At 44.3% G+C, this 24,694-nt stretch overlaps 1 protein-coding gene and 1 long non-coding RNA gene across 9 annotated transcripts in view; one reads left to right on the top strand and one right to left on the bottom strand.

Annotated features, from left to right (window-relative positions):
• The window catches only part of LOC135918999 (transcriptional regulator ATRX homolog), a 145,771-nt gene that overhangs the window by 40,371 nt on the left and 80,706 nt on the right, over nucleotides 1-24,694 (bottom strand). For 6 of the 8 annotated variants that reach the window (XM_065452733.2, XM_065452735.2, XM_065452731.2 and 3 more), the window contains 4 exons: nucleotides 24,260-24,391; nucleotides 14,485-14,670; nucleotides 11,052-11,228; nucleotides 4,954-5,079 (listed from right to left, as the gene is read on the bottom strand). In XM_065452733.2, the coding sequence (XP_065308805.1) occupies nucleotides 4,954-5,079; nucleotides 11,052-11,228; nucleotides 14,485-14,670; nucleotides 24,260-24,391 (621 nt within the window). The remainder of the gene's footprint in view (nucleotides 1-4,953; nucleotides 5,080-11,051; nucleotides 11,229-14,484; nucleotides 14,671-24,259; nucleotides 24,392-24,694) is intronic. The other 2 variants (XM_065452736.2, XM_065452737.2) reach the window with 2 other exon arrangements.
• Nucleotides 1-24,694, top strand: part of LOC139057410 (uncharacterized) — a 166,244-nt gene that overhangs the window by 94,409 nt on the left and 47,141 nt on the right. The gene's annotated exons all lie outside the window — the stretch shown is intronic.

Below are 24,694 nucleotides of genomic sequence, written 5' to 3'. Positions count from 1 at the left end.
TCAGGTGCTCCCCTTCGGTTCGTGTTTTGCGCCGGCAACGTTTCAACGACTAATGGACACTGTACTCTCACGCCTCAAATGGCAAACCTGTCTGGTGTACCTCGACGACGTGATTGTTTTGTCTGTAACGTTCGAGGAACACTTACGGAGACTAAAGACGGTCTTTGAAGCATTACGCTCAGCTGGTCTAACTTTAAAACCTGAAAAGTGCCATTTTGGCTTTGAAAACTTCAATTTCGCGGTTACGGTATTAGTCGTGAAGGTGTCCGACCTGACCCTGATAAAATCTCTGCCGTTGCTAATTTCCCAATGCCATCAGATAAAAAGGCTGTGCGACGCTTTCTGGTCCTTCGCGCCTACTACCGACGGTTTATTGCGGAATTTTCGTGCATCGCATGGCCATTAACACATCTCACCAGAGAAGATGTCCCCTTCGTGTGGGGTGAAGACCAGCAACTGGCATTTCACGACCTACGGCAACAGCTGCAGGCGCCTCCCGTCGTCGCACACTTTGATGAAGACGCTCCTACGATTCTTCATACCGATGCTAGTAATGTCGGCTTTGATGCAGTGCTTGTACAGCGGCAGGACGGCACCGAAAGAGTGATTGCTTACGCCAGCAGGACGCTATCAAGGATGGAGGCTAAGTACTCCACTACAGAAAAAAAAATGTCTCCCACTGGTGTGGGCCGTCCTGAAATTTCGGCCATATTTTTATGGTCGGAGTTTCACCGTTGTCAGTGACCATCATGCACTTTGCTGGCTGACTAAGCTGACTAATTTAAAAGATCCAGCCGGTCAGCTTGCGCGCTAGAGTCTTCGGCACCAAGAGTTCGACTTCACGGTTGTGTACAAATCGGGGAAAAGACACACCGATGCCGACTGCCTCGCTCCCTCTCCTGTTGAGACTGCAGTCCACGACGATGATGACGCGGGTTTTCTAGGCATGCTAGATACTGTCGACATTTAATGCCACCAACGTGAGGACGCAGAACTGGTTCCTCTTTTCAATTACTTAGAGAGAAAAACAAGCAGTGTGCCGAGGTTATTCGTGAGAGGGCTGCCTTCATTTTGCTTATGCCACGACATTCTCTATAAAAAGAACTTTTCATCTAATGGCAGCAGCTACCTACTCATCATTCCCGCATCTCTTCGCGACGAAGTCATACATGCCTGTCACAACGAGCCGACCGCTGGTCACTTGGGATACACCCGCACATTGGCAAGAATTAGGCTAAAGTACTATTGGCCAAGACTTGCGTCGATCATGAAACGTTACACACAGACATGCCTGGATTGCCAGCGCCGCTAAGCCCTACCCGGCAAGCCAGCTGGACTGCTGCATCCCGTTCAGATACCGCAAGCGGCGTTCGAACAAATTGGCATGGACCTTTTAGGTCCGTTTCCACTGTCTACTGCCGGAAATAGATGGATAATCATAGTCACGGATTATCTTACTCTATACGCCGAAACAGGTGCTATCCAACATGGAACAGCAGCTGAAACAGCGTGATTTTTCGTCGAAGCCGTCGTCCTAAGGCATGGTGCTCCCGCAGTGGTTATAACAGACAGAGGATCTGCGTTCACGTCTGCGCTTCTGGATACTGTGTTGCGACTAAGTGGTACCACTCACCAAAAGACCACGGCTTATCATCCCCAAACCAATGGGCTGACAGAACGTATGTACATCGACGTCGACCACAAGAACTGGGACGAGATTTTACCATACGTTACATTTGCGTATAACACGGCTCGCCAAAAGACAACACGTGTGACACCTTTCAACCTCGTTTACGGACGCGAAGTGACAACAATGTTGGATGCAATGCTGCCACACGAGTGCGGTGACGGCGAGACTGGTGGTGAGGAGTTTACGCAACGGGCAGAGGAAGCCAGGCAGCTTGCGTGTTTGCGAATCCAAGAACAGGAATACGATGCCCGACACTACAATCTTCAGCACAGACCCTTCACTTACAACGTCGGTGACCAGGTGTGGGTCTGGACTCCGATTCGTCGGCAGGGGCTGTCTGAGAAGCTCCTGCGAAGATACTTCGGCCTGTACACAAGTCTGCGCCGCATCAGCGATGTGAATTATGAAGTTGTCCCCGACAGCCATAACTGCTCCAAACGCCGGCAGCATCTGCCCGTGGTTGTGCACGTGCTTCGTATGAAGCCATACATTTCCTCATGACCTCAACTTTGCACCGTCTGTGCACAGCCTTCAGCGGTTGGTCAAAGGGAGGGCAAATGCCACATCCTATATGGTCGCCGCGGGTATGTGCCAGGTGATGAGAACGACGCTGAAGTAGCGCGCGAGTGGAAAGACGGAGACGATGACGAAGTCGCGTTGACTGCTCTCATAAAAGTGCTTTTACACGTCCTCTACGCATGACTGACTGACATGACTGTGATTATCCGCACACCATGTTTCACACAACGAAGTTAGGCTTAGGCTTAGCTTTGGTCGTTGCTGCCGCTGTAACCACTGTTACATCTCAGCACAACCAAAGACATTAATTAGCCCTTTGCAATGATGCAACCCCCACTAATCCATCAGTGTATACCAAGAAGTCAACGCAGTGTTGACACTAACTGCTGACGGGTCCAGAAACGGCACCTCCCCCCCCCCCCCAACACTACCTGACAGCCTGAACTAATGATGAAAAGGGCCAACGTCAAATGCTACCAAAGGATGGCACCGACCTTGGATTACCACGGTGCTATCCTGCTACATATTCTACACCATCAGAGGGGGGATGCTTTGGAGGTGGCGTGCTGCGAACGTTGCAATAGCATGGGCATTACAACCGATTCGACTATTGTGGTTCCCTAGTCGAGTCGCCTAGGGAAGACGACGGTATTAAAAGCGGAGACTTTTCGTGCAGTGGAGCTGACATGTCTTGATGTGAGCTCGGACGTTTAACATGCTCCTGCATGGAGAGGGCTTCATAACTGGAGCCGTGTAACTAATGTAAAATAAAACATTTTTCCTTCATTTCTACTACTGGATGTATTCGTCGATGGGCTGGGTGGATTCCTTGCATTAATGCCACCATGAGCGCTAACACCACTCTACTGTGTTGTGGCTACAGAAACAAATTGGATTGGATGCCTTGTTGGCTCGAGTACATAGTTGCCAGGCGTTCAAGAGGCATCCGCTAAAAACTGGCTGAATGAAAATTTATGACGAAATTCAAGGAAATTTAAGGACTTATATATTTAAGCATTTTCAAGCCGTTCAAAATGCTATCTTACTATTGCAGAGTTTTCAAGGGCTTTAAGGGACACTACGAACCCTGAAACATATTTTGTACACAAAATAATGAAGTGATACAATTTAACATGCGAAGGATGATGGTTATGAATTCATAACCATCATCATAACCATCATTCATAACCATCATGAATTGATGGCACCACCAACTGTTAAAATATTTCCTTGGTTGTGTGTTTATTGCACTTCTTTTCCTGTTACACGCGCTATGTAGGCACCATATTTATTCAAATATAAGGCAAGGTTTTTTTCCTAGAATCCTTAACCTCGAAGTCACCCTCTGCTTTACATGCAAGGCTGACAGATTCAATATGGTGACAGTACCAACAACACATTTCCAGTGATCCAGGTTTTAGACAGCAGTGCAAAGTGTACGAATAATTCTATTCATAACCCCAACTTCTGTCTTTCATACATCCCAGGGTCACTTCTATCGTGCTAAGTGCGATAATATGGTACGCGGAAGTAGGAAGCATAAACATATGAAGGCAGTGCTCCGTGTGGTGGTGAAGAGGACACTGACTCTTTGCAAATACCCGCAAGAGAGCCATCATCATCAACACCGATCTGGGAGCATCGACAGTGGTGCTTCAAAAAGCGTGGCGCGAGAGAGTGTGGTCCGTGGCGTGAGCAGTGCGCAAGGTTCGGCGTTCGAGAAAAGAGCTTCCTCGCTGGGCGTCCAGCCCATAGGAGCTATGGCCGCCCGTGTCACTACGACACACCCAAATCAACGCTGTCACCCACTGAGAGGCTACCTCGCCCAGTTCTTCCACTGGACAACTGGTCCAGGAGGGCTGGCGGTCTTGAACCTGGGTGAACGAGCGTTCGGGTGAGCGGCCACAGGGCTACCCCGCCAGCTGTGGACGTGACCCGGTGGCTGCTGCTGTGGGCTCCCGAGCGCAAACCCCGCCAGAGGGAAACCAGGCACACGGAGGCTCGGGTATATTGACAGAGGCGCAGGGCCACCTGAGCCTTGCGAGGCGGTCCGAGCTTGCTGGCCGACATCAGTTCCACGATGTCTCCGACGCGGCGACATGTGCTTCCGCCTGAACTGTAGGCCGATTACATTTGACCAATTACATATATATAGTTGCATGTTGTCTAGAAGGTATTTTGGCGAACTGTCACGTGTATGTGCCGTTTTCTATGTTCTATGTGCGTTAATACAAGTCTGATGTGTGTTTGTGCTTCGGCGTGCTGCTTCTGCCTCTTTCTAGAGTGATCCTGCATCCAATAACATCACACTGAGAAAAACCACGTAAAATAGTGATAGGTGGTAGGTGCATCCTGAAACACTTATCTGAACTAAAGAATGAAAATATGGACTGGGTATTGCTGATATAACAAGTAAGGAATGAAGGCCACTTGTTTGGGTAGGGACACTCGATGGCAATCTTGGAGCACTGCATGCACCTCCACCAACATTACGACTACAAGTACCGACAAAGCCCACACAGCAAAGCCCATTTACACTCGTAGCTACTGGAAGCCCAAGCTTGTAGCTTAGATGTTGAACTTGAAACAGTGCACATCATGTCTTTCATTCATTATCTTTTGTACCTGACATGCTACTTAGTTCAATGAAACATGTTAAACAACTGCATGGTTGCATATTAAAAGAACCAGCCATTACAGACACTGGAAATCATTTCTCCTGCTTGTGGCTATGCAGGCCTTACCGGCAACATTCTCCAACACCATCGGGACTAGTGGCAAGTCAACTTCTGGCACCAAGTCCATGCTTGTGTCAGTAGGCTTGCAAATTGGCTCATTTTGGTTGGTCTTGACTGTTGTCACCACTGCTCCTGATAGTGCAAAGTATGGAGAATAGCATTTATCAGATCATCCCACTTGCTAATGAATCACTCTGACAGCAGTTAATTAGCGGGACCATTCTGCACGTCACAATTCTTAGAGGACTGGTGTCAACACCACAAAATTGACTAAACAAGCAGCAAATAGCTAGTCTACATTTCAATGTGTACCACTGACCATGCATACACAGGTTTGTGGTGATTATGAAATGTCTGAAATGTCTGATAGAAAGGCAGACAAAATTAGGGGGTAAAGCAGACAAAGTTACATAGACTTTTGCTACAGTGCTGACTTTGCAAAATAATTCATCTTGATTACTTTTACCGTGACCCAGCTTGTCCTTGCATGTGTGTCTACTCAGCCCTCCCAACTTTTCTTTGCTCCTGCCATAGGTAGCAGGCACATTGCACAGGTGAGGTTCATCCAGTGACAAGAATTAGTGCTATCACATAGCAAAACAACAACCTTTACTTCGATTAACCATTTTCTATACATTTTGTTCTGTAAGTGTGTCATATGTATTTGAATCTAAGACAATAAAATTGAGGAGCTTGGGTTTCTTCTAGTACTTTACCAAATAGGTAGCTAGAGTTTAGACACACAAGGAAATAAAAGGAGGATGTGCAAAGATGCAATAAAATCTCGAGAGGTTTTTTTTTTTATAGCGTGATATTTTTTATTCTTACGCTCATAAAGTGATGTTTTCCGAGTGAATTTAGTTTGAAAGTGTGTTGGAACAGAAATACTGTTGGGCTAACATACCTAACTAAGCACAAAATTTTCACATTGGGAAGTGTTAACGACATATATTTAGAGGAAATGTGTAAGACGTGCTTGACGATTGTGAAACATGATAGATCGTGGTACAACTAATGTTTGAGATAAAGAGCTTGTCAGTGAGAATACTACATTTTTATTGCCAGCAAAAGTATCACATATCCAACACCAAGTCACTAGAATTATGAGCGAAGTGTAAAATTTGCGTTCAGCTACAATGCTGCTTAGCCAATGTAAAATTTTGCACACGAGACCTACGATTGTGCTTAGATCCCTAAGCTGCGTAGCCTTGTTTACTCATTCAGCATGAAACCTTACGAGTGACCCACATGATTGTGTCCCTGACCGCGACGACAATGGTTACATGGAAAAAATAAATTTTCTTAATTTTCTGGGACCTTACGTTCCAAAGCCACACTATGATTATGAGGCATGCTGTAGTGGACTCCAGATTAATTTTGACCACCTGGAGTTCTTTAACGTGCACCTAAATCTAAGTTATCTAAATCATTCACTCTGGAATGTGGCCGCCGTGGCTGGGATCAAACGTGCAATCTTAAGCTCAGCAGTGCAATGCGACAGTATCTGGGCTACCATGTCAGGCAGCTATACGAGAAAATACATCAAATGTATAATGTTTCCTGTCCTCCTATGCTGCCATTTGTAAACTTAACACTAGAAAAAATTATGCGGTGACCATCGATGACAATTGCCAATTTAAGCAAATAGCCCAAACAAATGGACGAGCAAGCAAGCAAGCAACAGTATTCTTTATGCCTTGCAGCAAATCCTAATGGAGAATAAAAGAAAGTGATAGTCACTTCTGCCCTTCTTGTCCATCTCCGCAACTCAGTTGCACGAGAGCTCGCACGCAACAGGCCCCCCATCCTCCTCCTCCTCCCTCGTTCCACCCGCCGTTCCCACAACTCAGTTGCCAGAAAGCATGTGCCCTTTCCCTTGGTGGGTTCCCTCATCTTCCTGAAACGAACGAGCGAGTGACAGTACCCCTTTGCTCTTTCTTTCCACCCTTCCCCGCAACTCAGCTGCACGAGCGTTCACCCGTGACAGTACGCCCCTCTTCCCTCCGGCCCATCCTCGTAACTTGGTCACTCGAGAGCATGAATTCCTTACTTCGGCACATTTCCTAGCCTTCCCTCGCACCAAGTTCAACAACTGACCATCGCCGACCAACCGCAGGAACGGATGAAAGAGCCTACCAAACCTATTCACTGTAAAAATACAGGCAGTAATTGGACAGCGTTGTGCTACAAGAGCATGCAGACAGAGCACGAGCAAACAAATAAAAATGCAGCTATTATAGCTGAAGCACAGCAGGCGACAAAGGCGAGTCCCTCTGTTGACTTCACTGGAGCACCATTTGCAGCATCATCATCAGTGGTGCATGTGGTCAACTGTCATTTCTAGTGATGGTGAAGAACCAAACACTTCCAAAACTGTGAGTTAAAAATCTAATTTTATTGGGTGAACTTGTGCATAGAAAAACGAGCAACACATTCATCAGTCACTGAACCTAATCCCTCAGGTTAGGTGCGTTAGTTATTTATATGTCTCACTGCACACTGCAGACTATTCACTCTTGCTCATGTATTCAAGAATACACAACATTATTTGCAACACATGCACAATTTCATCAGACATGCCTTATCTTGCTATAGAATTGGCCCCAACATTAAAGCAAGCAAAAAGATACATCACAAGATGGCATGAGACATGGCATGGTTTTTCTTTGCATGTCAGCGACAAATGTATCCATCCTCAGTGACTCCTCATCAGAGTTGGGCATTGCAAACTGAAAGGTGTGGCGCATAGACCATGATATGGCAATTGTGTCTACGAAGTATTTAATGGCTACATGCTGCAAAAACATTTCAAGGAGAAGCCGGTGCACCTTTCCTCTCAAGGGATCCTCACTTCAAGACAAAGTCAAGGTCACATGTACAAATGCCTCTACGTAAAATGCACTGCATTCAGCATCACCAATTATGGCACGTGACCATGATAAATTGTCCAATGCAGAAAGACTCATACCACCACTCGGAGTGTGCAGCACAGCAAAAAGAGAAATAATAATTTTTAAAAACGAAACATGAGAGGTGGCGATCATGACGTAAATGTGACGCAGTCTGTATTCTCTAATAGAAAGCAGGGTAGAAGTGTCGCCGCTTGCTGACACTAGTCGAGGTGGGAGGAGAGTGTCTGCGTTGTCTGTGAAGCTTGCCTCCTGGCAGCATGGCAATGAAACAGTTCGTTTTCTCTATCTCCTTTAATAATGAAGCAATTTGAAATATTCTTGCGGTAAAACACTCCCTAGATGACACCCTACAATTTTTAATGCGTAACTAAAGTTTGCAGTAAGGCCTGATGAGGGGCCCTTTAAAACATGGGTACATGTGCACCTAAGCTCTGTAGTCAACTAAGGCTAACTACAAAGACTGAGTGGCTTTTTACACATGTTACATTATGCTGTAGAATTTTTTTCTCAGCTCTCATCTGTTGTGGCAGCTAAAAAAGCAAAGTCAATTTCTGTTTACTCAGCCATCATAGACTGTGTGAACTGGTTGAATCATCTGGTGTATTGAATTACAATGAAAGGCAAAATATTCTTTAGCTTTACATAATCTTCTTTACCTAAATATTCCATGATTACAGTAGAAGCTCGTTCATACACTTTGGAAAAAACAGCGAGAAAAAATGTACTAACAGGGAAAACATACGATCCGAACCAAAGAAATTTGACAGATTCAAATGTTGCTGACATCTACAAAATGCGAGGTGTCACGCAGATCGTTGGTGCATGAGACACCAATGCACGTTGAGCTGGTGGTGCTCCGGCGACCCAAGACACGTTTTGTTGTTTTTCTGTTGCGTGGTGTTTAAGAGGGCGACGGGAAACTGAAACAAATCGAGATAGTGGGCGACGATGGATGGCGCCAATGCAAAACACGAGGCCCACATAGCACGGCTTGCAGCAGGGAACGGCGGCGCACTTGGATTATCACCTACTAAAAGCGAGCAATATATTACCAACGGCACTACTCACCACGCGCTGTAAACTAGATAGGTGAAAATTCTTATCGCAATAGGTATGACGGTGGTAGCTGTGAATGTGGCAAGCGATGACCTGGCCGAAGATTTGCTGGTACCGGAATAAAAAACTGCGCATCGTCGTTTTCATGTGAGATGGACAGCTATATATTGTTCTCGATCACACATGCCTCATGCCTTTTCTTCTTCACATGGAATCTAGTGGCCGGAAAGCATATACGATCGCAGTCTGCAGCAGGGAACGATGACGCGTTTCGGTTATCGCCTATTAAAAGTGTGTGCTATGCTTCCGATGGCACCACGTGCTGTGGAACAGATAGGCGAAGATGGTTATCGCAATAGGATTAGCAGTGATAGCTGTGAACGCTGCCTACGATGACCCTGGAAGATTTGCTGGTACCGAAGTGAGAAACTGAGTGTATGCTGGCATTTTCACGTGAGACGGACGGGTGAGTTTTGCAGTGAAGCTGAAGCGGCGGGCAGCTATAAACTGTTCTTGATCGCGTGCGCTTCATGCATTTTCTGGTTTACATGGGATCTAGCGGCCGGAAAATGCGTCATACAATTGCAATTTGGCAGTGTACTGAACGTTGATGCCGAAAAACGATGTTTTCCGGGAACATATGAACCGGTAAAAAATAAGCTTAGCTCTATTGGGTCATTCTTTTTGTTCTCAAATGCGAATGTTGGCGCCGGGAAAACGTACCTCACGGTAATGCATCAACGAGGTTCTGCTGTATTGGCTTCTGAAATTGAATTGCTCAATTTGTTCTATCTATAAGAGCGAATTGATGGAAGACATAGCCAAAAGAAGTCCGCTGTATTGCAAAAGAAACTTATTAAATAATATGATGGTATGTGCAAAGAAATAGTATGCATTTCAGTATTTCAATTAGCATAATGTTGCACAGTAAAATTGTGCCACAACCAACTTCACTTTAAACAAAATTCCACTACAATACGACATTATCCATTCCTGCACAATGAGTTAGGCGACAATAATCTGAAAAATCTCTACAACAACTTCAGTTTGTGATTTCGTTTCAGTGAGTTTTTTATGAATCATAAATAAATTTTTCCATAAAAGGAAAACTAAAACTTGCAGAGACTTATGAACCCGGAGGTTTGTGCACAATGTACAATATGCGGACACACCACCCCGAAAGAGTCCTTGCAAAATAGGAATCTAGTGTCGGATCTAGTACAATCGATACCTCATTGTGCCTGCAGAGGGGTGCCATGACAACTAGGAGCTTGCGAGAAATCACAAAACCTAAAGTGAGTGTTGCACCAGCACACAAGCATGCAGTTCCACGTTTGAATGCACCGTATACCTGCCATGTTTCGACTTAAGCCTCAAGCCGACTGCATTCTCTCCCCTTTGCTGCCAATTGTTTTGACACCATGCAGCTGTTTCCAAATGGCTTACAATTCTGCCATACCTCACAGCACATTTTCAAAATCTTGTTCGTGCACATTGTGAAGCAGATAGTAACAACTGTGACATAAATTCACACAAGATGCCTGTGCTTAGATTTAAGTGCATGTTAAAGAACCACAGGTGGTCCAAATTATTCCAGAGTCCCTAACTACAGCATGCCTCATTATCAGATCGTGGTTTTGGCATGTAAAACCCCACAATTGAATCTTGACACAAGATGCCGGTAGGTGCAGAACAACTGCTCCTTGACAGCAGTGCTACTTCACGGTTACTCGCTAAGAGTTCAAGGCGCAATCATAAAATGCACTTGCAGCAATCATACCTCTTGAAGCCAATGATGATGTGCAAGATGCGCAAATTATACCTCACTGTTTATGATTTAGAAAGTCAATGCTGACATCTATAAATAGAGTCTGTTGATGTGATGATAAACATCTGTCATTGTTGTGGGTCTCTCTTTTTTTGCCAATTTCGCAACCCCAAAACTGCTACAATATTCTTCCCCCTTTTCCACATATTTTGCAGTAGGAGCATTCAAATTCTACGCCAGACCAGGACTCATGCCTTTGAGCAGCTGCTGGAAAGCTGCATTCTGGAACCAAATGGAACCAGCAGCATTTCTATCAATCATGACATCCAGTGGCTGCACACATTGGCAAAGTCCAGTGCTAGTCTCACCTGCTACAGAGTCCACACCTGCTGGCGCTCGTTGCAGCACATTTGCAACTTCCCGCACTGGAAAAGCTTTGGCCGGGTCCAGATTAATGAATTTATGCGCTATCATATGTCGCTCGAATGAGCCTCTTGATACTGGCAATGTTGCTGGTGAGGTAGCTTCCAGTGATGCTACTTTTACTGCAAAATAATAAGGAAAGCTTATGTTACGTCTTATCATACTAAGCTACAGATACGCAAACAAAGATCCCTTATGTGGATGCCTTGTTCAAGATAACGCACCTTTTTCATTCACTACATTCCCCAGTTGTGCACACCAAATGTTACACAGGGTTAGGAATGCCCAAAGTCATTTTGTAGCAACTTTAGGAGAAAAACTGTCATTTAGGAGTAGATAAGAGCAGAAAAATACTGATTTTAGAGCAGTTAGTAACACATAAATCTTATAATTGGGCAATCTAGAGCATGCAAATTTTAATTTAGAGTATTATTATAATTAAGTGGGTTAACAATCACAAAACCTTGCATTCTGCAGAATTAAAGAAGTGTTGAAGAGCAAGTTAAAGGCATTTCCCCCCTATTGTTTAGTTAAGTGCTGGTAAAGAGACTGGAAGTGTTTTCCAAGAGAAGTTGTCAGGAGGAAGCTAGAGCTGGTGAACACCACAGTGGTTTAATCAAACACATTTCTAGGTTATGTTACAGTACCAACTAGTTCAAACCAAGATTTTGCATATGACTCTAGCAGCATCTGGACATCTGGAGTTCACATTTAGTTAATGAGTGCATGCCTCTTGAATTTGTTAAAAGGAGCAACATTCCTCCTCTTTCATCCTCTCCTTTCCAGAGTCCCCTTGCTGCTCACCCTCTCAGGTACCACTTTTTTATTGTGACGATCGCACTGCACAAGAATGTGAATGATGCAATATCACGGTTCGTGGTCAATGCGATCTTAATCAAGAACAAATGTTAGGGTGCTAGCACAAGTGCCGTCAGCAGCATGCAGGTGCTCGCATGCGTGTTAACACGGTAACGCCGACACCACAACCATGCGATTCTGCTCCACCAAGAGGGAGGTCCAGATAAGCCCCACACCTACTCGCTTGCCCTTGCTCACCAGCTCAAGCAGCAAGACAAAAGAATGTTGCTACCGTTAGTTCTGTGCAGGAGGCTTAATTCGGTGCAGTTGTTCGCTCCCGCTGGTTTGCCACATTACAAAAGTTATTTTTACACATGCTCGGAGACCGACAACACAATGCCTGCACCACACCAGCATTCTTTCGCTGATGCATGCCAAAGCATTTTTAGCACAGCGCGGCACATCAATGTGCTTCAGCATCAAAATGGTGCAATTGGCGCAGAATTCCCACTTTTGATTGAAGTACTAGTGGGTGAACCACTGACCTTGGTACTGCCACAGATGTGAAGTTGCACTCCCTATAATAGTTCTAAGAATTACAGGCCTTCCTGTTAAATGGCCCAGTGCTACCATGAGTCAGAGAAATAAGGGAATTCCAGTGGCACAATTCTATTATTAGTCACAACCAGAGTGCTGAACTCAAATTTTTTCAATTCTGGTTTTTGTTTCAGTTCATTGAAAACGGTTCAGTTCCAGTTCAACTCTCGAGCGAAAAAATAACAGTTCAGACCGGTTTGAACCGGTTCAAGTTCATTTGCATAACTAAAGAAAATTTACAAGAAAATAGCGCAAATTTATTTTGTGCAATAACTCAACATGGCTGGCTGCTAAGCTGCACTGAAAGATTATGCATGTTGTTTTTCAGGCTGTACATAGTTACAAAATAATTGTGCAGATCCAATACCAATGCTGGAATCTATGTGAAGCAAAGCTTTATTGAGGCTCAGTGGCTATGTTGTTGAGCGGCTAAACACGAGGTCACAGGATCAAATCCCTGCCATGGCAGTCGCATTTCGATGTGGGCGAAATATGAAAACACCCGCGTACTTAGATTTAGGTGTATGTTAAAGAAGCCCAGGTGGGCCAAATTATTTCGGAGTATCTCACTACAGCATGTATCATTATCAGATCATCGTTTCGACATGTAAAACCCCATAAGTTCATATTCTTTTTAATTTTTAGGGAGGGAGAGAGAGAGAGAGGAATGTGTATATTGAGTCCTCCATGCTGATACTCTGCTCAGAGGGAAAGGAAGAAATATAGGGGACTGAAGAGTAATGGTAAGAACAGGTAGTAGGATGTGACTACTATACACTCGTTCATGTTGGAAGGGCCCATTCACAGCCTTAAATCTAGGTTCAAGTTAACTAAATATTTTAGGAGAGCCTTGATGGCTTGCTTCATTGACATGTCCGGTCAATGGCCCAGTAACAATTTTTCACTGAACGTCCTGTTGTTAAGTGGCACTAACAAAGAAATGCAGTTGACAGTCACACTGAGGACAAGCAACAAGTATGTGCACTCCACTGCCTCAGATACTTTGCAAGCATCACAATCTGGCAAGTTTGTGCATTGGATGCAATGCAAATATTGTCAGGTTAACAGACCACCTAGTCTGCCCCCTGCCGCATATGCCGAAAACCAAACTAATGGTCCTGCTACCTTTAAAATTATGGGAAGATGATGTGTATATACAAGTGAGGTAGCATAGTTGAGCCACAAGTGCAAACAATTCATGGATGAAAAGCTCCAGAAAAGGTAGCCGACCTAAACCAGAAGCCATTACTTTTTCTTTTCAGTTTCATTCCAGAGCAAACAAAAAAAAGTAACGTTCCCATTCATTTCCGGTTCGAGCACAAATAATGTTGTTTATTCCGGTTCTCGGTTCAATTGAGGTTCGATACCCTGGTCACAACCAGACAAAGAATAAGACATTGAAGCTAGAGATAGCAGAAAATAATTTTTATATTTAATTGAAATGTAGAAGTAATAATGTAAAGAGAAGTAAACATTGATGAAATGATAATTTCGTCAACTATAAAATGGTGCATCTAGAAGAGAGTGAGGAAAGGGCCTTCTGTGAAAAGAGAGCATTTGAGAGAAAGGTGACTTCGCGATTCACTTGCAAGCTCCGCACACCGCGTATGGCAGCAAAACTTGGCCAAGCCCGAAGGGTGGTTTAAGGCCCCTTTAATAACTCAGATGTGACAAACCAGCCACACAAGCATTCTCTAAGATATGGTAACAAGCTTCTGGTGTTTCAAGGCACAGGCTGTCACACACTACTTTAATGGATGTCGTGAAGTTTATCCAAAGCTTGAAGCAGAAAATTCACCTTCCAACAACACAGTTTTGCCATTATGCTGCAGGAACTAACTGTAGTAAAAAAGAGTATGGAATGCTTATTTGCTCATTTGTTTATTAGCTGTCAGTAACAAATGTTCTTCACCTTTCAGCATATTGTTACAGGGAGATTCAATTACATCAAACAGTTTTTAGTAACTGCAAAGGTGGCCTCACCTGCTTTAGTGTTTGTGGCTGCTGGTACTTGAACAACATTAGGTGCTGCAAGTACTTTGGTGTTGTTCGTTTCAAGAAGTTTGTGGGCTGCCATTTGTAGGGTGGTTGCTGTTCCTGATGTTGCTGCTGCTGATGTTGTTGAGGCTGCTGCTGCTACTGCTGCTGAAGTACCTTTTGTTGGTGCTGCTGCTTATGCAAACAATGAGAAATATAACTGGCGTAAGTACCTCCCCTGCACAGCTCCTTGTGTAAAACCAACAATATCTTAGAGAAACATCTGATGTGCTTGCCACCATACAATTTCTGTCTTGCATACTTGACACAAGTTTATTTTTTTCATTTTTCTTTTTTCTTTTTTTTCATATTTTTAATTAAACGAGAATCGCTTTGCTGTTAAGACGTAGTGGCAAAACAGAATTCGAAATCTGAAAGAGTTTCCCTACCACAAGATATGTGGCTTTGTCAATGCATACTATCGCCGGGAAACAGTTTTTGGTCACCAGATGTTTTGGACCTACAGGATTATTCAGACGTTCCTGAAGTACCACCATCACCTCCATGGAAAAAATGTATAACGGCGACTGAAATTTTGTATCTCGGATAGTATTTCAATTTTTTGGACGTGATCCATGGATATTAAATCATAATAATGGCAGCCATTAACAATGTTCAGGTTTCAAGCTTTCTGGTTGGCCCCTGCACTGTCGCCTTCATTGGTAAAGTAGTTTCTACGCTTTCTGAGTGCCAGACAGATGTTGTAAAGGTCTGCATCAACTAGGCCCCAAACTAACTTTGTTCATGGACACTAGACGAAAACAGCGCTCAGTAGGCATTACAACTTGGGCAATGTGGTCATGAAGAAAATTGCTTGTTGGCCAGAATAGTGGTAGACAGCAAACCGTTGTGAAAGGCTTGCCATTAACAAGAGGCTTACTGGTGATCAGGCCTCAGGTTATGCGCATAAGCTAGACTGGCAGCTACGGAAGTGACATTCAGGTCCGCAGGTGACCAACCGGCAACTACCATGCATCTGCCCTACCATGCAGCTTCGCCCTTAAGAGTGGAATGTGACATATTTCTAAGATCCCCGACTGCTTGCCATGCTTCCTGGCAACCGCAGCTTTCTTGCGGTTGCACGGAGGCGAGCGTGATGGTGTTGTTGCAAGGAACCGAGCGGGCCGCGCTGCTTGGAAAGGGAGTTTGTGTTTCAGTTTATGCGTAACTGAATTAGGTTTTCTGATATATTCAAATTAAACTCTGGTGCTCTCATGTCTGTAGGTTGTGTTTAGGTCATACTTTGCTATTTTTCTGACATATTTTACTTTGAGGAGTCCAACCTCGATATATTGAACATGGATACGTAGACTTATTGTGTATATCGAACACTTTCTGTATCACCTGGAAAATCGCATACATTTTTAATTTTTTATTTTGTACAGAGTCAGACGTAAAATGGGTATATTGAACTCCGCTACCATAAACCACGTGTGCTCCATTGACAGGCGAGGAGCTTTTCTGCAATACCCTCGGAGACAGCAGTGGCATGATAGGCGTTCCCGACAGCTGCGCACTATAGCTGCACACATTTATTGCGCCGAGGGTGCCATTTGAAGGCAGCGGTGTAAGCAAGCAGTGGCTTGGCTAGTTCGACAACATCAACGACGCATTGCATTTGCCGCACTGACTTCTCCTTGGTGCCGCGCTCTGTGCCTGCTGCGCCTCGTGAGGAATGGCAGTTTGTTTTCACAAAGGTGCGCGACAGCACACGTTCACTGGGCCCACTCATAGACCCCATGGCAGACGCTACTTAATACTTTGTTATTGAGTGTTTCAAAAATGCTTCAATTGGCGGAAGTGGAAATCGCAGCGGAAATAGCGACCAAACAAAGATGCTGCTGAGGTTGATCCCGTGAGCGCTGATTTTGCCATGCTCCCAACTTCAACTGAGGCTGTAGCTGCTTTGGCCCTTCTACGCCGCTACTGTGGCACAAAAGAAGGTGCCGGCCTATTGCTTGTGGATCGTTTAGACAATATGTCACATGCTCTTCTGGAGAAGAGTAACGTCAATCCACCGCCCGATCATCGACAAACCAGGTTGCACGATGACATGGTTTGCGGCTATAAAAGCGTGCCCGACAGTTCCCTTCTTCAGTGGGCGAGATAACAGACAGCACTATGAGATAACAGGTGATATGTTATGAGATAACACGAGATAACAGGTGCACTATGTTGATCCGCTGTCTGTTCATCACATAGTTTGCCGACTACCTTGCTGCCTCCATGTACGAGAATGCTGCTGCGCATATCCCTGATGTCGTGCTGCCCTTGGCATCATCGTCGTTCCCTCGCCGTGTCATAGATGTGCCGGACAGTTAATGCGTGGTCAACCCTATCTTCCTTGAGGATAACAATGGCAGATTGCTCCTCGCATTATCGGTCCATATCTCGCATGCTCCGCTGGAGAAGATTAACGTCACAATCCACTGCCCAATCATCTACAGATAAGGTTCCACGACGACATGGTTTACAGCTATAAAAGCGTCCCCGGCAGTTCCCTTCTTCAGTGGGCGAGGCAACAGTGGTGTGGGCGCCATGTTGATCCACTGTCTGTTCATCACACAGGTATGTTAACTTGCCAATTCACGGTGCATCCATTCTGATGACCGATATGTGCTGCTGTTCCCTTGCCCACATGACTGCAACCATGGTTTTGTCTATATTTCTTTGTATTATGCTCTATTAAATGCTGCCCGCAGGCTTTTATTGAGCGGCGATGTGGAATTTAACCCTGGTCCCAACGCTCATTCTCAGCATGATCCTGCCTCCCAAACCCGGTGACAGATGTTCATAAACAACCTGAAGTAGTGGAAATACTCTCCCAACTCCCAAATGGTCGAAAGAAACTGGCTTTACATATTGCTGAAATCAATGAATGAATAGAATTTATTGATAGGAAAGACAGAGAGATCGATCTGAGCTAGTGCGCTCTAGTCTGCTACTCTGCACTGGGGAAGAGGGAAGGGGAGTGAAAGTATTGGGATGGATGATGATGATAGAGATGTGGTGAGTGCTTATGTACATGAGACAGTTGCCTCGCTAGAGCCGCTCGTCGAGCTTGGTGTCCTGCAGGAACTTCAACAATACTTTTGTTGCACGCATTGAAATTGCAGTGTCAGGCCATGGGCCGAGGATAGCTTCTTCCGACAGTAGTTGTCTGCCAACACTGGCTAGGAAATCAAAATGTTTCAATCGCCAGTCAATATGAGGTTTGAGACTTTGGAAGCTTGTGTATCTTCTCTGGAGTCACCCTCAACGTCTAGTGGTGCACAGGATTCTAATGACAACCTATACACTCAAATCCAGCAATTAAAAAACGCTATATCAACTCTCTCTTGCAGAAACGACAATTTAGAAAACAGGTCACGTAGAAACAACATTATTATACCGTATTTACTCAATTTTAACCACTCCCTTTTTTTCACGATTGCAACGCCCAAAGCGAGGGGGATGCTTAGATTAGAAAACTCTAGGATGACCCACCCCCCTTCCCTCTTTTTGCTGCGACATCACGACGAGGCGGTTGTGAGAAATAACATTTCATTTTGCAAACATTCAAAAGAAATAGCGGTACAGACAGTGAACCCACCGCTTGTATCGGATGCTCAGTTACTATCACTGCCACTCGAGTTTGCCGCACCGCTTGAACCGCCACTCTCGGTATCCCACAGCAGGTCGTCTTCCGTTCCATCGAAGTGGTTTATGATCGAGCACTTCTTAAATTATTTGACCACAACGTCCACTTGGACCCGCTTCCAAATCCACTTTGTGATGGTTGATGGGGACGCTTTCTGCAGCTTTCGCCATACAGCCGTACGGTCCGGCTGTACGGCGTACTCAAGCCGCGGACGCCGTTCCACCTCAGGACTCTGATGGCTCCGGCTTGATGACAGAGTGAGCAAGCGCGCTTGGCGGCCTTGACTACGCACTCTTCCAAACAAATAGGGGGGTGCTTAGAATCGGGGGGTGATTAGAATAGCGAAAATACGGTACATGGTCTTAGCGAGGGCCCTAACGAGAATTATAAGGAACTTTCTTCCAACATTGCTAAGTGGCTCCAGGACACTCTTAAGATTGCATGTCCAGGTATCGAAAGGTGTCATAGACTCGGCAATAACTTCAGAGGCCGGTCATGCCCCGTTATTATCATGCTCCTTGATTTTCAGGATTAGGTAGACTTCTCGCCACAGGTTCGCAATATTCGCAAGAAGCTCTGCGAACCATCCTGCTCTCAAAGGGATAGTTGCTCATCTGTCCAACTTTGATTTGACCATGTATTTATTGACAGGGTACGATACGACTGGGATAGCACATCGAATACTCTCCTCAGATCATCTACTGGCTCAACTAAACCTGCCGAAACACTTGCTAGGACCAAATCCCCTTGACTTCACAGTACTGGCAATAAACTTTCCATTTTAACCCTTTGAGGGTCAATGACGTAAATATACGGCGCCGCGAACAAGTCCAAAAATGGTCGATGCCATATATTTACGGCGCCACCTGTAGGCCAATTTCCAAACTTTTTCTTTTCTATCGTGTGCTGCCACTATGTGAAAATACAGAGAATTTTTTTCGCACGCCTCCCTCTCTCGGTTTTCATTGCATGGTTTGTTTTAGAGCTAGTTTGCTCCGCCGCGTATATATACTACCGCTCGCGCATTGGCACACGCACGGGCGGGTGGCAGTTCGTTTTTTGTTCCGCTGGCGGTTTCGGCTTTCTTCGCTTGCAAAACTGATGGCTATCTCGTTACTAATCGTTCAAAGGGCTACCAGTTGTTTCTCGCTCGTTTAGTGCTCACAAGGGTGCGCATAGGAAGGATGCTGTCGTGCATGCGTTTCCGTGGCTTTCTTTTTTTGACACTCGTGAAAACTAATTGCCTCCGGTTGGCGATAAGATGAAGATTAGCGGAAGTTTGTCACCCGTTTCGCTTTTGTGACGGGCACACAACAACACAGTTTTCTTGAGTGCGCGCACCTACGCAGTTCGATTACACTATAGACGTAAATATTAGTGCAAGAGCAGGAACAGGTGAGAGTTGCGAAATATTCTCTTCTGCGCATTTTCAAAGCCTTGAACTATGTGTATAAAAATGCATGAAATTATTAATTCTTATAAGTTGAGGGGTCTGAAATGGGATTCTCACACCGTACTCTTGGGACAAAGGAACGACAACACAGTAGTGCAAACAATCACAAGGGCATTTATTGCACCTTTCATACATCAATGCCTGCTAGCAGAGTTGCTATCCACAAAACATGCCGATGGGCACGTGACAAATCTAGAAGTCCGACTCACCGCGTCCTCGCGAGCCCCATGCTGGATCCCAACGCCTGGTCGTTCGCGTGTATAGTCACGCGAATCGTGGCGCGTTCGAAGGCGGCCACGCGAGGCGGTCTCGCAGAAGCCTGGGTCGCCGCGCGCTCGCGGGAGACGTCCCCGCGGCGCGCCGACCCGCCGGGAAAGAGGGGCGCTCCACGTCCGTGATGCTCGCTGTCTCCAACCCCAGAGAGCGCGCCTTGTCTCTCCCGCTGAGGGTAACCCCACAGCCGCGCAACACTAGCGCCATCTCTCGGACTGCGCCTGTACCACTCGGACCGCCGCGTGTGCGGCGAAGCCGCACTACAGGAGACGCGCTATGCGGGAAAAGCATCAGGGGAGGCGCGAGGGTCGCGCATGCCCACAAAGTTTATTTCCTTTTTTTTATGGTCACCCTAGAAAAATTACGGTAAATTTTTTTCGAAATAAGTCCCTAAAAAAATTGGAATCTGCAATTTAAAAAAAATCGACCCTGGGCGGTCGCATTTGGCTAAAAAAATTTTCCCTAAAGAGTTACACATTAATGCAAGAAGCCTTGTCAGCAATTTCTCTAAATGTCTTTCCTTGGTCTCGTCTTGCCACATATTATCGGCGTTACTGAGACATGGTTACATGATGGTGTGCATGATTCTGAGGTAACTCCCCCTGGTTTCAAAGTGGTTCGGCGTGACAGAAAATTCGGGAGAGGAGGCAGTGTTGCTCTATTTCTTCAATCTCACTTTCACTTTTCTGTGCTCCTTGCCCCAACCTGGTTCTAATATTGAGCATATACACAATCTATGTTAATTTTTGCATAGTCATAATACGTCTTCGTCCAATGTTATCTGCATGGGCGATTTTAATGTTCCTAGTGTTGATTGATCTACTATGACATTAAGCAGACATAAAGTAGCTATCGGGCGGAATTGGTCCACATTTCGTTGTCCTGTGGCCTGCACCAGATTGTTCGGGAATTCACTTGGCAAACTTCCGTTCTTGATCTTGTCTTTCTTACTACATCTATTTTTAATGCTGGTTATGAATGCGATGTTATTGATGAAGTATCTGACCCCAATGCTGCGCTAATTTCGGTTCCTGGCATCGTCCCTAAATCCTGCTATATCTACCGCAGATTTCCCGACTTTAACCTCGCTGATGATTCGACAATAACAGATGCCCATGCGATTATTTTCATGAGGTTGAACTAATAAGTACCACTAGTGATACTAATACCTTGACAAGTTTTTTCCAAAATCTTGTCAGTAAGTGTATCAACCTTTTTATTTCTTTAAAAACAAAAAAAAAAACACTGAAATTTCTTGGATGACTAGGGACCTTTTGCATTTATCACATTGATTGAAATGCTCTGGTGACTCAACAAAACTCATGCAATTCCATAGCGCTAAAAAAGAACTCAGTTCTAAAATGGTTGCTGCAAAAGAATTTTATTACAAGGTAACCTTGCTGAAATTAATGCTGGCTAATCCCTGAAAATTTTGGAAAGCTATCCTAACACCTGGGTCATCCTTAGACACGTTATTAATTAACAATGTTGCAGCTTCTGATTCACAGACAATAGCTTCTCCCTTTAACACCTACTTCCACTCTGTCTTTACGACTGATAACTTTGTAACCCCTGTTTTTGATTCCGAACCATATCCTCCCATCGACAATATATCACTGTCTCCTGAGGGTGTACTCAACTTAATCCTAAACATAGACACCAAGAGGTCCTGTGGTCCCGACTGTATCCAGACTGTTTTTCCTGCTCAATATTCTTTGGTACGCAGATATCTAACAATTATCTTTAGAAAATCTCTCTCAACCACCACTCTTCCTCCCTCGTGGAAACTTGCTTCAATTCTGCCCTTATTTAGGTCAGGTAACAATGAATTGTCATCTAATTATAGGCCAATATCTTTAACAGGACACTCATCTAAATTAATCGAACACATTATCTTTAAACATATTGGTAAATTCCTTGAAACTAATTTTATGCACTTTCCAGCAGGGTTTTAGACGTTGCCTTAGCACTATAACACAACAGACAGAATTCGTTCATGACATCAGCAGCTCTTTAGACATAAGTGACTAGATTGATGCTATTTTTATAGACTTTGCAAAGGCCTTCGATACTGTCTCACACCCTAAACTTATGCTCAAGCTGCTCGGTATACTAAGAAATGCATCTTTGATAGGCTGGATATTGTTCTTTCTTTCCCAGCATTTGCAAAATGTATGTTTCAACTCTATTGACTCACCCTTGATGCTTTTCTCATCAGGGGTTCCCCAGGCCTCAGTAATGGGTACCCTTTTATACCTGCTTTATATTAATGATGTTCCCCTGCCCACCTCAGTTAAAAAGCGCCTTTTTGCAGACGATTGCGCTTTATATCATACGATTAAATCAGCTACTGATCATATTGCCCTTAACAATTATTTTGCTGACTTCTGTAACTGGTCCAAACATGCCAAATGAATATTAACTTTTCCAAAACTGTCTCCATGTCCTTTGCACGACGCTCACGCCCTTCCTTCTTTGCCTATGCCTTTAACAATATTACTTTAAACAGGGTCAAATTCAAATATTTAGGTATCCCGCTAACACACGATTTGTCATGGTCGAATATATTGATGTCACCTGTAACAAGGCCCTTAAAAGACTAGGCTACTTACATCGTACACTGTGTCTTGCTCCTCAAGAAACTAAACTTTTTACATATAAAACCCTAATTCGCCCCATCCTTGAATATGGCTGCATTATATGAAACCTATACAAACACTGTGACGTCAAAAAACTAGAATCAGTGCAAAAAAAAAAAGGCAGTGCGTTTTGTTTGCAGGAGATATGACAAGGAATTTTCGCCGTCTAACTCTCTTCTCTTACTTGGTCTCACTCCTCTTGCAGAGCGTCACAAACTTGAATGCCTAAAATTTCTTCACACGTTAATCAATTCTCCTCGCGTCTCCTCTCTAGATAGCTACTTGACTTTTTCCAAAGCCTCATGTACAAGGAGTCACCCTGCTCTAAATATCTCAACTTTTTCTGCCCGCATTGATTCCTTTAAATAGTTTTTTCCATCAACAATTGAAGTCTGGAATTCATCTATGGGCAACATCCGTTCACTACCACAGAAACAATTCACTTAAGCTTGTTTATAAATGTTGTATGTTTGTTGTTCATCCCACTCCTGCAATAGCCTCATTGAGGCTGCAGTAAGTATAAATAAATAAATGTTGAGGACGCCATGGTTAAGCACATGGCTGCCAATAAGAAGCAGGCTACACTGCTGCAGTACTTTCAGCCAAAGAAATAAATACTTTGTGTGAAGCTTTAAGTGAATATTTACTGTACTACGATTGATTCATTCATTTGTACAAGTTTTTAATGCATTTTTTTACGTGATTTTATATATCGAATTTTGGCCATATCGGACTATTTTGTGATCATCAAGTGGTTTAATATATTGAGGTTTCACTGTAATTCAGTAACGCATCTGCGTCACACGGAGCGCCTGTGGGGTTGTGGTTCAGAATGATTTTTCGCCAAGCGATGTCTGATGCTGACATTGAATATTTTGTGGCACGGGGCCCTTAACGCTGTCACTTTAATACATCTAAGCTAGACTGCCAGCTACGGAAGCGACATTCAGGTCCATGGGTGAGCTGCCAACAATTACCATGCATCTGCCAAATCCATCAGTGCACTTGATGCACAAAATGGCAAAAGCTCCTAACTTAAATTGCACAACAAAGCTCAAACTCCCATTATTCCATAATGAAGGTCACAAGTGGCTATTGAGACAATTTTGAATATATGGCATGTGCACTGGCATGAAAACCAGGGAGCAAAAGTATACAAACCACAGGCTTGCCAAAAAAAATCAGAATTTATTTGTAGTTAAGACACACAAACTGAAATTGATGTGTGCACTGGAAAGGCCACAATGCCAAGTTTGGACTGCAGTCCTTAGTTGTAAGTTATTTTCATAGGGTGAGAAGAAAATCAGCTTTATTTTGGAATCCTTGGTCCGTACACTTTTGCTTAGAAAAGTACATCTGATAATAACGGGGCTGCCACGGTTGAAGTTGAAACACTAGTGACATAATTAGAATTCAGTACTGTGAACACGTTTTGAACTGGAACAAAACATTGACAGCAGACAAAAACAAACACTGATAGCTCAGTAAAAGTACAAAAAGTGTAGGTAGCAATGTGGCGGATCATGCTGCTGAAAAAAAATCAAACAGAATATCACACTGCATTTAAATTTTTTTGTTGCTGTTACACATTGGCCCCATGGTGCACATGGGAAAACTCACTGTGAACCCCCCTCCCCCCAAAAAAGATAACTTTGTTTATTATAATTTTATGCGAGTCAACAGGACATTTCATGTCAATTGCAGAGCAAGCCTCACCTGCTGCTGTGTTCACGGCCACTGGCACTTGCACTTGTATCAATCTTGGTGTTGCAAGATGAAGGTTGGTTCCTATTCCCGCTGCTGCTGGTGCTAGAACTGTTGGTGTGCTAACTTGCATAGGTGTGGCTCCTGACATAAAAAGCAAAACATACTTTTGTGATTGTGATTAGATTACGATTATGATTCACCTCCCAATTTGAGAACCTACGACAGGCAGTAAGCGATGCCAAACCCAAAAGTGAAAAAGTGCGCACTCTTAAAGGGACTGGCAACCAATTTCCATGGTACCCATTTTTTTAGTGCAATATCTAATCATGTTTAATCATGAAGTGCTAACGCAGAAAATGCCGGGGAAGATTTTTTTATAAGAATTTTTTTTATCTGCACTGAGGATGCAGGCGTTCACTGGAAGCATCTGAAAATGGTGACAGG

Source organism: Dermacentor albipictus, chromosome 3 (genome assembly GCF_038994185.2).
Source record: "Dermacentor albipictus isolate Rhodes 1998 colony chromosome 3, USDA_Dalb.pri_finalv2, whole genome shotgun sequence".
In the NCBI taxonomy this organism is placed as follows: Eukaryota; Metazoa; Arthropoda; class Arachnida; order Ixodida; family Ixodidae; genus Dermacentor; species Dermacentor albipictus.
This window is presented reverse-complemented; position numbering and strand designations above follow the sequence as displayed.